General features: G+C 41.4%; 1 protein-coding gene across 19 annotated transcripts in view; it reads left to right on the plus strand.

Annotated features, from left to right (window-relative positions):
* Positions 1-14,260, plus strand: part of LOC134640831 (muscleblind-like protein 1) — a 62,968-nt gene that overhangs the window by 9,208 nt on the left and 39,500 nt on the right. For 18 of the 19 annotated variants that reach the window (XM_063492809.1, XM_063492807.1, XM_063492822.1 and 15 more), the window contains exon 2: positions 10,610-11,623. The exons of the other annotated variant lie outside the window; for it this stretch is intronic. In XM_063492809.1, coding sequence (XP_063348879.1) covers positions 11,450-11,623 — 174 coding nt within the window. In that variant the 5' untranslated portion in view covers positions 10,610-11,449. The remainder of the gene's footprint in view (positions 1-10,609; positions 11,624-14,260) is intronic. 19 annotated transcript variants of the gene reach the window in all.

Genomic DNA, 14,260 nt, shown 5'->3' on the forward strand with positions numbered 1-14,260 from the left:
TTACACCAGGCTGGCATCACCACAGCAAAGTAACCGTACTGCAGTAAAGGAGGAAGACAATGTGTACATCCACACAATATATGTGTACATGGGGACTGCATGTAATCCCCTCTCCCTGTGTAGCATACCAAACCACATATCTTAACCATGAAATCTGTATGATCTCACACATCCCAAGTCATATGAGTGTGCTACAAGTGCCTCACCCCTTCTGTCTATGTGCATGTCAGGCTCTTTAAACACTTGTGCTGATACCACAGTGCAGACGACAGCTTGCACACGTGCCACTTGACTGCCCCTTGTCATCTCCCCTCCCCTCTGTTTGTCTTACAGCTAAAGGAGGGAGTCACAGACTGTGTGGTTAATGTGTGTGTGTGAATTAGAGAGAGTGCACGAGAGATCGTTGATGTTCATATGCATTCGTATCACTCATATGGTAGTATCCTGATTATAAATGCACTTGGTGACCTTATGTTTATCACTACAATTGTGTTTCCTCTAGCTGATGCAGGCCTGCTGTCTCAGTGTTAATGCGTGTGTGTATGAGTGTCGCAAACCCGGCATCAGAATAAGGTATAAGATTACCCTGATGGTACAATCTGTCTAACCGTCATCATAATGGAGTATCATTCCACAATGACTAACACTTAGCTGAAGACTGTCAGATCAAATCTCCAGCTTGCATGAGTGGGACATTGCGTTTGTTTGACAGGGTTCATGTGTGAGCCTTATAATTTCAGTTATACCCCCGGCAAGGTATTTGAGTTCACTTGTGCATGACTAAGATGCCCATCACTGTTCATCTAGCAGCTTGAGAGGGAGGAAACCAAGCAAAGGCTTTATTTTTACTGAGGTACTGTAGATTCAAGAGACCAATTCATTTTTTTTTGCCTAAAATCAAAGAGAAACTAATGCACAGTTTTTTTTAATAGCGCCAAATCACAACAACAGTAGCCTAAGGACACTTTATATTTTATGGTAAAGACCCTAAAATAATACAGAGAAAACCCCAACCATTAAAGATCCCTTTTGAGCAAGCATTTGGCGATAGTTGGGAAGAAAAACTTCCTTTTAACAGGAAGAAACCTCAAGAACCAGGCGCAGGGAGGGGCAGCGAGGTGAGGGACAGAGGACAGAAGACACACTGTGGAAGAGAACCAGACATTAATAATAACTAATGTAATAGTTAATCTAATAACTGATAATAAAAGTGAAAAAAATTCAGTGATCATAGGAAGTCCCCAGCAGCCTTGGCTTATTGCACTGTAATTGAGGGAGGGTTCAGAGTTACCTTATCCAGCCCTAACTTTAAGCTATATCAAAAAGGGAAGTTTTTAAGTGTAATCTTAAAAGTAGAGAGGGTGTTTGTCTCCCGAATCCAAACTGGATGCTGGTTCCACTTAAGAGGCCTGAAAGCTGAGGGCTCTGCCTCCCATTTAACTTTAAATATCCTACGAACCACAAGTAAGCCAGCAGTCTGAGAGCGAGGTACTATCATGTCTTTAAAATAAGATGTGACCTGATTATTCAAGACCTTATAGTATGTGAAGACTTTTAAATGTGATTGTTAGTTTAACAGAGAGGCGATGAAGAGAAGCTAATATGGGAAATATATACTCTCTCTTTCTATTCCCTGCCAGCACTCTCGCTGCAGAACTGCGGATCATCTGAAGGCAACAATCCATTTTTCGTTGTCACTGTGACATTTGATGTTTTCGTATAGAGGAAATTAGTTTCCTCTCTAATTAGGACTGCATGTAAACCTTCAATATAACTTGTATTCAGAAAACAAAATCCCTCATGCAATATTCCAAAACAGGTCAGAAACGACACCATTAATCAAGTGTGTTAAGTCATAGCACATTAAATTTCAATTTTGCAGCACTATGTATCTGTTATTTCCATTATTAAAATGTATTTAAATAGTATGCACCATTCTGGGCCAGAAAATAACCAAAACAACTTTTGAAACTACTTGAATAGATGTGTGGTTTAAAGACCAGACCAGTGTTGCCTCACTGCAAGAAGGTCCTGAGTTCGATTCCACCACCTGGCCTTTCTGTGTGGAGTTTGCATGTTCTCCCTGTGTTTGTTTGGGTTCTTTCCGGAAACTATGGCCTCCTCCCACAGTCCACAGACATGCAGTTAGTGGTCATTCCAAATTAGGTGTGAATGTGAGGTGAGAATCTGAATGCGAGTGGTTGTTAGCCTTATGACAAACTGGCAACTTGTCCAGGGTGTACACTGCCTCTTGCCATATGGTAGCTGGGATAGGCTCCCTAAAAAGGATAAGCGGAAGAGAATGTATGGATGTTGAAATGCTGTTGTATTAAATTAAAGAACTCTGTCAACATGTATCGTAAGAAGTAAAATGACAGAAAGTTAATAAGTTAATAACTTTGTCTAAAACTTTTATATCAAAAAGTTGCAGTTACCAGTCCAAAATCTATGTCCACATTTTCCACAGCCATCCAATGGTCCTTACTGGAGTCTTTGCCGGGCCGATTCTGGCCCCCGGACCTTATGCTTGACACTCCTGCGGCAAAGCTATATGCATATATACAGGCGTTACCCCTGCTCCTAACCACTGCAGCCTCATTAATGGACAGCCCAGTGGCCGTTCCCGATGTCACAGTGTCATTTGAAAACTCTGTGTCTTTCCCTTATATTGCTATGATATGAGGCTGGACCTGACACCATTAACCACTTTGTCCTTGCTTTAAGCATGGTTTATCTAGTTGCCGTGGCGATGGTGACCTTGCAGCACATTACTGTGGTACTGCAGCATAAGGTGTTGTGTGAACAAGGAATGAGTATAGAGACAGCGAGAAGGAGAGATAGAGGGGGCTGAGACAGTGGGCGAATAAAACGAGGACAGCTACTATTAAAAGACTAGCCACGTTCACAGAGTTGTTTATGTCACATGATACTGCGAGTGCAACTTAGCAGAAGGCGAGCAGATTTGTTTGAAGAATAAAGACTTGGGGAGAGAAAAATAAGTGAAACACCGAAGCATGCATGTGTAAAGAAACAGAAAAGGAGAACAGGTGGAGATTAGGGTACGAGAAATGAAGAGAGATGAGAAATGTTGAAATGGTATCACAGCAGAATGCCAGGCGTGCTTTTTAAAACTCTGCTTTTTCCCCTCCCTGCTTTCCCCTTTGATTCCTCTTGTGTACCTGCCAGTTCACACCTTGATTTTCCTGTCTTACTACCAGACACCGACCTCTGTCTCTTACGGATTTGTACTAATTGCTCCTGTTTGCCTCTTATCAATCCCTTTCCAGCTTCTAGCCTTTTCCTGTCACCACCTTTGGTCTCCTTTACTCTGTTTGTCTCTCGCAGCCTCCCCACCCCATACAGGCTCTCCCTGATGTGCCTATCAGTATAAAGGGCAGCTCAGGTCGTTTATAGATGATATCCTGGTCAGCCGGTGATGCGGTGTAATATGAAGCGTCCAGCATCTGCTTTTTGCTGCTGCTGCAGTCAGCGCCCTTTAACCTCTCACATTACTGAATTTCCCCTTCTCTTTTTTCCCAGTCCTCGCCTCTTACGCCACCAACTTCTTCCTTAATACCTGCAGTGTAAACTTACTGAACAATTAAATTTGAGCCAAAAGATAAAAATCCTTGTTTCTAACCTGCTGTATTCCCAAAATCCAAAGAGAAAGAGCATAAAAAACCAGATTCTGAACTCTTGGCTGAATTTGTAACACTTAAAGAGTGGCTGAACCATCAACTTACTGCATGAACACACAAGACCTTTCAAATGCTAGACAGCAACTCCGAAGGCACTTTAGTAGATCAGAGTTTACCCTGTGACTCTCTTGGGGAATTCTGTTTTCAAGCATATTATTTTCTCTTAGTTTTCAGCAAGCTTCTGTTTCTCAGTGAACTGTGTTTGGTAGATCATCCGTAGGAAATCAAACATGAAGGAACCTGCTTTCTAGCTTTCTTTTCTTCACCTTTGGTTTTATTTTTTTCCCCTTTTCTGGAAGTCATTCAAGGTGAATAAATGACTCAGATCTCTGGCCTGCGTTCACAAAATTTTCCTCATTCTTCCTCTTTTTGTCTGTTCATTACTCTCAGATGCAGGGCTGCATGTTGCTTCAGTTAACAGCTCAGTTTCATGTGTGTTATGCTCAACAGTCCAAATTAATATTATGGTACGCAACTATATAAAAAATAGCACTGACATCATTCTGAGCAACTAATGTATAATTAGTTATATCTATGCTACAAATGGCAGTGTTGTTTTTCTGTTTGGCCTGTCTTTCTGTTTTATTGGCTGGCTTGCCATTTTTGGCTCAGACCTCCTGAACAACTCCTGATTTAAGTCTCATGACATTTTACGTGGACATTCATGGTGCCCAGAGGATGAACCCTGCTGACTTTTTCAGTGGTGCCACCTGCAGGGTGACATTTGCGTTTTTATGTGAAATGCCACAACTGCTAGTTGATATTGGTGTGCAGCTCAGAATGACTTACAATAAATTTGGTGATCTTTTCATTCAATTCTAGCTAATAGTGGATAAGTCTCTACTATTACCAATAGCTACTTAACAAATTAATATTTTTGCTACATGAATATTTTCAGGTTTTTGTAGCCTACCTTGAGTTTTTCATGTGTGAGCAGGCTGTGGTTGCATGCAGATAAAAGCTGCGTGTGGCAAGCAAATTGGATATAGCGTTCAGAAACCATGAGCTGTAACTTTTTATTACCTTGTTGTTCTTTATCTGGATGTGGAAACAATGACCAGAGGACAAAAATGGAAATCTTGACTCAAATATTTGGATAACAGAAAGCCACAAAAAAATTGGCTGTTGTCCCCAGAGGCAAATTAGGCTGAGTCGCTCATTGAGTCACAGATTTCTCCATTTTGAGCTTTACATGCAGCTTCTCACAGACATAACATGATATTATTTTTGTTGAGTCTTATTTATGTTCAAAGAAGTTGCCAAATCAGTGTTACCTTTGCAATATTATAAAGGTGTTGCAGATATGTTAGTAAGACGGTCTTAGTAGTCAGTACTTCCACAGCAGGGGTGTCACTCTGAGCTAAATCAGTGTGTTTTTCCTGGACAGTTGTCATATGCATGAAATAATGCAGAGTTGGGCCAAATGAATGGCACCGTTTTACCAGACAGATTAACACAAGATCAGATGGCTCTCTTTAAACGAGGAGATACGTGAACCCTGGTGACACTCGGCATTACAGTCTGCTTTGTGCTGACCACATGTCAACAGCTGGGGTTGGCCTGGAATGAGACAGAATATTCAGCCAGTATTTTATTCTTTTTAATGAACTCTATCTGTGTGTGTGTAGGGGTGCATGTGTCTGTTTGGGGTTTGAAGAAATCGGGGTGTTTTGTGGGAGTGTAGCATCCCCAGGTTTCTGCACTCCAACTTATTACTTTGGCTAGTTGATCTGATGGTGTAATAATATCTTCTGCCTCAGGCTATGGGAAATGGCCACATGCATTATTCACACATAGTAAGATGCTTATTGATGACTTCTTTATTTATATATTTCCTCTGTGCCAGAGTCATTTCTCACATTTGTTACCTCTTAGTTTTAATCCTGCTTCGAGGTGAGAGTCGACTAAGGTGCCTCACTCCCTCCCTGGTGTGGAACTGGCACTAATAATGCATGTAAACGTGGAGCCCCATTACATCTATATTATTTTGTCATAGCTGTTTCATTTAGGATATTCCAGAACCCGCAGAAAGCATAACTCTTAACAGAAAACTAGCATGCCATTGCCTTAGGACTCAAGGGTAAGTTTGTCTAATCAAATCCATGTACATTCTCTGTTTGCTTTCTTTTTATCCATGCAGCCTTGCAAATGAGGCATATTCCCTTTTATATGAGCATATGCTAGAGTTCAGTGCAACTGAACTGTGGGGTTATGCTCTGATGTCTCATGTCCTCTGTGCTTAGACCAAATAAAACAAGACTTCTAACCAGGAGACCCAGGATCATCCCCCACGTGGGAATATAGTTTTTGATGCACTTCAGTTATGATTCCATTATTTTGTGTTACATTGTTTAGTTAGGTTACAGAAAAGTACAACTGTTGTCCATTTTCTGGTCATGCTGATCAACACTTTGAAAAATTATAAACATAATATAGTGCATGTGAGACATTTACACTTTTGAAACTACTTTTAATAAATGAAAACAATAAAAAATGTTGAAACTTTGAATTTTTAATGTGGATTTTGAAAAAAAAAATGTTATGTGTCCCTTAAAAACGTTGGTAGGAATGCTGCACAGCTGTTGTGGTTAACCCATAGGGTATGATTCTGCACTGGAAATGTTTGCAAGGCTTAGGAACTGTCCTATGAAGAATACTGTCCTGTAGTCTGGCAAATCAAATTTAAATATGACATCATAGCCACTTGGCTCACAGTTCAAATATAATCAGAGCACATGGGATAGCTGACACTTATAAAGGCACCAATAATACATGTTTTCGGAGAAACGTATGCTGCTTTGTATGAAAGTGAAGGTTTTGCTCTGCAAAGGTTCAAACTGAAAGCGTCTGTGTGGCAGCCATAACACGAGACAGATGACTTCTGTAAATACTAAGGAAAGGTACTTCGGTGCCTACTTTGTCACACTGCTTACCATCGGATGCACTAGTGCATCTTTAATAAGAGGAAAGAAGATAATGGCTTTAGTTCGGAGAATTCGAAGCTGTTCGAGGAAAAAAATGATTACACAAATCGTGTAAATGTTAATTACCGGTGCATTTCCTACTATAACTTGTAGATGTGATGATATGTTTTAGACATACAACAGTTTGTTATTCTCGTGGGTGAGCTATGGATATCATGCTGTTTTATTAGAATCTGCATTAGTTAGTACCAAGGTTTCATAGGTTTTGTCACGGGGTGTAAACGGACTCACGCGCAGACCAGGGATCCTTGCAAGGAAGACAGTGAATTTATTTACAAAAAGACAACACCAGGTGATAATATGTACACGTGCAAGAGGGGGGGAAGGGGGGAGGTCCAGGGCTCCAGGGTCCGTGAGGGAAAAGGAGGGGGATCGAACAGACTCCAAACGTTTCCAAATTTCTCTCCTCTCTCCACCACAAGGTCGTACACGCCACACACTCGCTCGCAGGCAGGTCCGGGTCTGGGAAAGATCTGTCCAGAGAAACTCCGGTTAGAAACAGACTGACAGAAAGAAACTCACAGATTCTATTTTTCTGACTGCAGGGGGACTGACGCTGATAGCTCAGGGATACAGCGACGAGTAGCACCGTGCTGCCATCTTAAGTAGGGCTCGGGATTACGAAGATAGGCAGCAGGTGTGGAGATGGCAGGTGCGTGGGCCGGGGGCGGGAGCCCATAATGAGCACCGCCCCCGGCAGGAGAGAGAGAGAAAGAGCAAAAACAACAAAAACACATGATGAGGCACAGGGACCATGACAGGTTTAGAGAGTGTGCTATAAATAAATAGCATGAATACATACATCAGTACAATAAATTTAAGGTTTACCATCAGTTTCAGCATTGCTGTATTGCCAGACTTCAGGATTATCATTAATTAATTTGACTTCAGTCACAGATGCCGAATGCCTTAATAAAGACTTGAGGTACACTGGATCATCTCCACAGCGGGAAGGGAAAATATAAATCTACAGGATGAGCAACTAATCTCTGTGTGACAAGCGTTTTATTCTATTTTATATGTTTTAGATTCAGCGTTTTAAAATTACAACGGTGGTAATGAGGTAATCTTTTTCAGATGTCCACATTTATATAGCCTGCAAAACAACAAACAAACAAAGAAAAACAACAAGTTAAAGTATCTTGGATGTGCTTTTTCTAGTTCATCTTCACAATATTTTAGCTTCAGCTCCAGCAGGTACAACGTACCCACGACATTTGCTGTCAAGTCATTAAGTACCATTTAGTTGGGTCTTTCGATTTTCTGGTTCTCTTTTCCAAAGTCGTTACGAATTCTCTTTCAAGCTTTTCCTTGACCCCGTGATGCTTTGAATTTTAAATCAAGCAGTCAAGATGTGATGGAAGTGCAGATTTTCTGTTTTAATTTAAGGGGTCTAACAAAAGTTTTGCAATAAATGTTTAGGCATTAGAGCCATTTTATACATTTATATCACACATTTAGATGATCAAAAGTAACTGGGCGGACATCATTTTATATCATTTCAAAGAAAATCCTTTGCTGTCAATGAATGTCCAGTCTTGAACCCATGGACATCAGTAATTGCTGTGTTTCCTCTCTGGAGATGCTTTGCAGGCCTTTACTGCACCCACCTTCAGATGCTGCTTGCTTGTGGGTTTCTGCATTTAGTTTTACTTTTAATAATTGAAAAGCATGCTCTGATGTACTGAAATCAGGTGACTGATTAGGACACCAAGGAATATATCATGTCTTTGCCTTAAGAAACTCTTGGCTTTGCTTTTGCAGTATGTTAAGGGTTATCCATTTGCACTGTGAAGCACTATCTGACTAGTTTTGCAGCATTTGGCTGAATCTAAGCAGAGAGTATATCCCTGTACACTTCACTGTTCATCCTGCTGCTTTTATCAGCAATCACATGATCTATAAACACTAGTGACTCGATTCCACTAGCATCCATAACAGTGCCTCCACTGTGTTTGACAGATGTTACAGTATGCTTCAGGTGATAAACCGTTTCTCTCCATCTCTGTGCTTTTCTTCTCCCATCGCTCTTTTAACAGTTAATCTTGATTTCATCTGTCCAAAGAATTGTTTTTCTTTTTTCGGTGCACGGCTTCCTGTTCCTGAATGTAACCGGTGGTTTTCCTGACTTGTTAGTTGTTGATGCTTAATTTGTAATTTGTAATTTTAATTTTTTTTTTGCTGTACTTCCTGTACTTATGTCTGCATACAGGAAGTGTTGACTCACATCTTGACGTGTGTGTCTTAGAGATTTCAGCATAAAAAAAAAACAATGTTTGAATATATGTTGATACCAGAAAGGTCAGGAAGAAAGAGTGGGTGATGTAGAAGACTAGTTTTGGCAAGCAGTAGCCATCTCTCTATTCACTCTGCTGCCACTTGCACATATCCGCACTGCCCAAAATATCAGCTTTGGGCTGAAAAAGTAGTTCACGAAGTGACTGTCCCAAATAGGAGCAATCAATGCTTGACCAAGTACTTTCATTTTATTATACTTTTTCCCTTCCTAAGTAATGTACCTCTTCATTTTTCTTCAAACTGCCATTTTTAACTCTTGGCCACATTGCTAGACTACTGATTAAAAATCAGAAAAAAGTTGGTCCTTGATGCTCCTTTACTGTTAAATATCTGGCATCATTAAGGGGTTTTTTGTGACAGCCCAGTGAGATAAATGCTTTGATTTAATACAACCACCTGAGAATAAGTTTTAAAGTCATGTTTAAGACTTGATATCTATCCACACAGACTTTGGTGAGTTGATTTGCTTGTTTTTTTCTGACTTTGTTTTTTTCCTCTACACACTTTAAATGCTAATTTAACCCCACTGAAACTATACCATGCTTTGGAGTTAAAGAGGCGTTACCTAATACCAGGAATACATATTTAGGAATAGAGCCTCTGTGTGAATCACAGGCCACGGTGAGATTGACTGAGAGGTCACTCTAAATAAGGTCATTTTGAAGTTACCAGAGGACTCCTATCGAGTTGGATGCTTTATATAAACATCATACCACTGTTTCATGATAGCACTGTCACAGAAACATTTCATCTCTTAAAGTGTGGGAGACCTAGAAGTGATGTAATCACTGGTGGGATGTAGGTTTTGGGGCACTTCCTGTAAGCTGTTGGAGATCTGAGGGACAGTCATGTTCTTTCAGCAACCACTTTTTCTCAGATGAAATGCTTAAAACATCACGCAGGAATGAGTCTAACAAAAGCAAAACAAAGAAGCATGTCCCAAATATTTCCCTCTTCTGTAGCGACCTTTATCAAGTCATTGCCTTGTTTGTCCTACCCGGCAACCTTCCAGCAGTGACGCTGGGACAGTCTAGCTTGCTGATAGGCTACTTTTATTCTTACTGGGGATGGGCCGATTGTTAAATCACGAATCAATACTTTGATACTTGAGTGCTCGCCATTAGCTGCGTGTAAGTACTGGCTGCAGTATTTTTTACTTGATTTTTGTTTATTGTGTTTCTTTTTTTTCTTCTTTGTATTGTCTTGTTATCGTTCACTTGTCATTCATTATTTTCTGTTTGTTTATGGCGCTAATTCTAAATGTTAATTAACACTGATGCAGACAAAGATGCATAACATAATTGTCCCTCTTCCACTTTCTGTCTCCCCCCTCTCTCTTCTTCATGGTCGACTTTTGAAATAAATTGTCTGTGCCTGAATGCTTGAGCTTTGCTGAACTTTCCTGTTAGCAATGTGGTGTTTGATTTTCCAGCTGAGAGCCTGGTAGTGTCTGCGAGAGCTACTGTGGGAGAGCGTGTGTGACAAAATGAATGGGAGGCAAGTTCAAATGAGGCTTTGTGTCTGAATCCAATTGTGTGTGTTTGAGAGGAAGAGTATTAGCCTTGTGTTTGTGAGCATGTATGTGCAATAAGCGCTGTTACCCTGATACTCTTCCCTCCTTCTCCACAGAGAGAAGTGCCTTCATTCGCTGACCCCTGTGGCTGTTTGGCTCCGCTGAAGCCGCCTGTGCCTCTGCGCCTGTCCTTGTCTGCTGGAGCTGCCAGCCACACCACGAGCACCAGGACTGCCATGATTGCCAGCCTCGTCCACTGAGGCTGTCTCCACATTACTGACACCTCCCTCCTCCCCTCCATCTCTTCCTCTGTCTGCCAGCCAGACCTCTCTCCACCCATGCCACTCAGCCCTCCTCTGTGGAAGTCAAACACGCCACCTTTCTCCGCAGACAGAGGCCGATACTGAAGACACAGCGTTTTTATCGGCTCATTTTAGCAGAAGAAGATTGTCTCTTTGCTCTCCCCTCCACCGGCCCCTCTCCCCCTCCTCCTCCTCCTCTCCTGCTTTCTTCTCTCCTCCAGCCATGCATCTTTTCATCATGGGCCAACTCGATCGATAATGTGTTTTGCCATTCATCTCACCTGACAGTTCAGCTGAGGAGCAAGCAAGGCACAGGGAGAACTGGTGTGCATGGTGTGGGTGTTTGAAAGAGAGCGATTACAAAGCAGGTCTCTCTGGCCGTCAGCAGCCTAAGCCCTGGGTGACAGGTGCTGAAGGAGCCCCAAACAAACTCTTAGGATGGGCCACAGGTGGTAGACGACAGCAAGGCCTCTTAGGCTTAAATTCAGAGTCAGACCCTGGGGAGAAAACCTGTAAAGTCTGCCTTTTTCCCATGTCCTTTATCTGTACTTTCTCATCATTTGCCTCAGTGTTATTAGAAACATACAGAAATAGACATAACTGCATTTGCTGGATATCTATTACTCTTAATCGACCCCTCCTTCCTGGTTTAAAATGGCGGTGAATGTGACACCGATCCGGGACACAAAGTGGCTGACACTGGAGGTTTGTCGGGAATTCCAGAGAGGAACTTGTTCACGACCAGACAGTGAGTGCAAGTTCGCCCACCCTGCCAAGAGCTGTCAAGTGGAAAATGGCAGAGTCATTGCCTGTTTTGACTCTCTCAAGGTGAGTATGACAAACACCTGTGATGTTCAATCAGCACTGCCCTGTTTTTTTGTTTTTGTGGAGTTTTTTTTTTATTTTTGAGTTTATGCTGCTGACAAGGATGGTCTGAGAATTGAATATTTGGAGAATTGATCAGTTTGTTTAACTCGACTAAAATAGACATAAAATTTTATTGCTGTGCTTCTTATGACTACATTTGGTTATACTTTGGCAATAGAATGTATATAGATCTGTATAAATACTTTTAAAAGTATGTTTGTGTGTCAGGGTAAGCTGAGATGAGGCCATAATCGCATTAACATCTGTGAATCAGACTCAGAGTTTCCTTTGCAGGCACATAACTCTGGTGCAGGACTGTTGGTTGGCACAAAGTTGCAAGGGATTTTGTGTGATCGTCACATCAACAGGCTGCATGGGAAATAGAGAAGTAGGACAGCATACTGTGTAATTCACGTTTGTATGTAAGTCTGTGGGTATATGTCTGTGTGTGTTATTTTGAGGTCATGCAGCACAGTGGGGTGTTCTCAGAAGGCTCTGTAATTTACTGTCTATTTTTGCCCTGGCACTGAGACAACACACTCCCACTATGCAGCGCCTCTCTCCGAGACAGGGGAAGAAAAATCACGGCAGAGTGGATGGAAAGAGGGAGGAAAATGGACTGAGCTGAGAAGTTGTGAAGAAAACACAAATACATATATTAAGGTATAATAAATGGGGCGAGAATTATTTATCCGATGCTTAAAAGAGATTAAAACGCCCTAGGCACGAGTAAAGTTTTGATTAAAACTTCCAGAAGAAATGACACAGATATTTATGTCGCAGTGTAGCTTGTCACCAAATCTGTTTATAGGCTTTCAACCAATTTTACTTAATACATTTTGCAATAAGCTTAACTGCTTTTGTTGTCAGTGTAAGTGGTACGAAAGGTGGACAGAGGACAAAGGTTTGATTCTGGCGACTGGAGACATTGTAGAGGTTTTGCATCTTGACTCATGAGTGTTAGCTTAAGGCAGCTAACTACTGTGGTTGGAGAGTTTTCTGATTTTGAGACAGTTTTGAGCAGAACTGAATCTAGAGCCATGCTAAGATTTGTGATAATGTTTAATGTGTCTGCTTTACAGCTGCCCCCATTGTTGTTTGGCATGTTAGCATACAAATGTTTGCCAACTAAACACAAAGTATAGCTGAGACTGATGGGAATGTTAATACTTTTACAAATAGAACAAAATCAGTCTAAACAATGTTCAGTCCAAACTAGAAACATCTGCTTCTTGGTGATTCTGGAGGAAATCACTAAGAAGACACAAAACTTACCCTACCACCATAATGTTAGCATAGTTAAAGAATAAACACCTCATTTTGACATTATACTCTGTATATTGAAATGCAGATACTCTAGGGGAACAAATGCCAACATAAACATTTTGATATCTCAGATGTTATTAATTTGATAAGGAGATGCTGACGTAATTTAATTCAGGCATTTTTCTTTTGATATAAAACACAGTTTTAAGGAGACAAAGTCAGATGTGAACTTAGTTAAAGAAAAAGAAGAGAAAATAAGACAGTCAAGGAGGTAAATTTTGATAACACACATATGTAGGTGGAACAGCAGTGCAGTGATTAGCACCGTCTCAAAGCAAGAACGTCCTGGGTTTGGTTCTGCTGGTTTGCTGGGTTCTTCCTCTTGCAGTCAAAAAACACGTTAGGTTAAATATGATTCTAAGTATGACTGTGAGAGCGAATGATTGTTTCTATCCACCCTCTACCCCAGTGACATCTGGGATAGGAATTCGATTGGTTAAGAAAACTGGATGGATGTATTCTTAAATTTGATGCCTCAAAATGTTATAAACACTCATACACATCAAATATGCAGTTCATTTTTTATTTGATCAACATTAACGAGATTGGGTGTAAAGGCTGTCCAATGGCTGAGAGCCAAACATGATGGCTGAGAGGTTGTTTTGCATCGAAAGATCATAAAAGTGAACGTACACGGGGTAAACACAAGACAAATGTACAACATGCACTCACATGCCTCTAACTGCTTTCTCATTACTTCATATGTTTTATATGTGCTGAATGCAGAGCTATCGGTGAGGTAAATCTCTATATTTTGGCTCCAGTGGGCACAGTCGTTCTGGATCCTAGAGCTCTGTGTACTCTCTTGTGCACGTCTTGTAATTTGTCCCCTATCTGATTGGCAAGCAGGGTGTTATTCTGTGTAACTGGAGACTTGAGCTGAGAGTCAGTCAAGCAGTCCAGGCCTTGGTTTATACCTGGGGATGGATTTCTTGTTAAGCCAGGCACTGTGTTATTACAGTTATGGGCTGTTTGGCTGAAGCTAAGGTGGCTTGTGTGGGTTTAGTTGGTACAGGTAAGACAGGAATGGATAAGGGGGGCAGCTGGGGCCTCGCATGGATCATGAGAACAGACAGACAGACAGAGCTGGAGAGGGCAAGAGCAGGCGCAGCAGGGAATGCGCAAGGAAGCATAGCACTATGCACACAGCCCTTCCCTGCTCTCAGTGCCAGGGCATTCCACAGTCTACCTCCCTTCCCTGCCTTCATGACAGAATGATAGATCTGCTTTATCTGCAGATGAATTCATAATACATAGCCAGGCATGGAGAAG

This window comes from Pelmatolapia mariae, linkage group LG14, assembly GCF_036321145.2.
Source record: "Pelmatolapia mariae isolate MD_Pm_ZW linkage group LG14, Pm_UMD_F_2, whole genome shotgun sequence".
Lineage (NCBI taxonomy): Eukaryota > Metazoa > Chordata > Actinopteri > Cichliformes > Cichlidae > Pelmatolapia > Pelmatolapia mariae.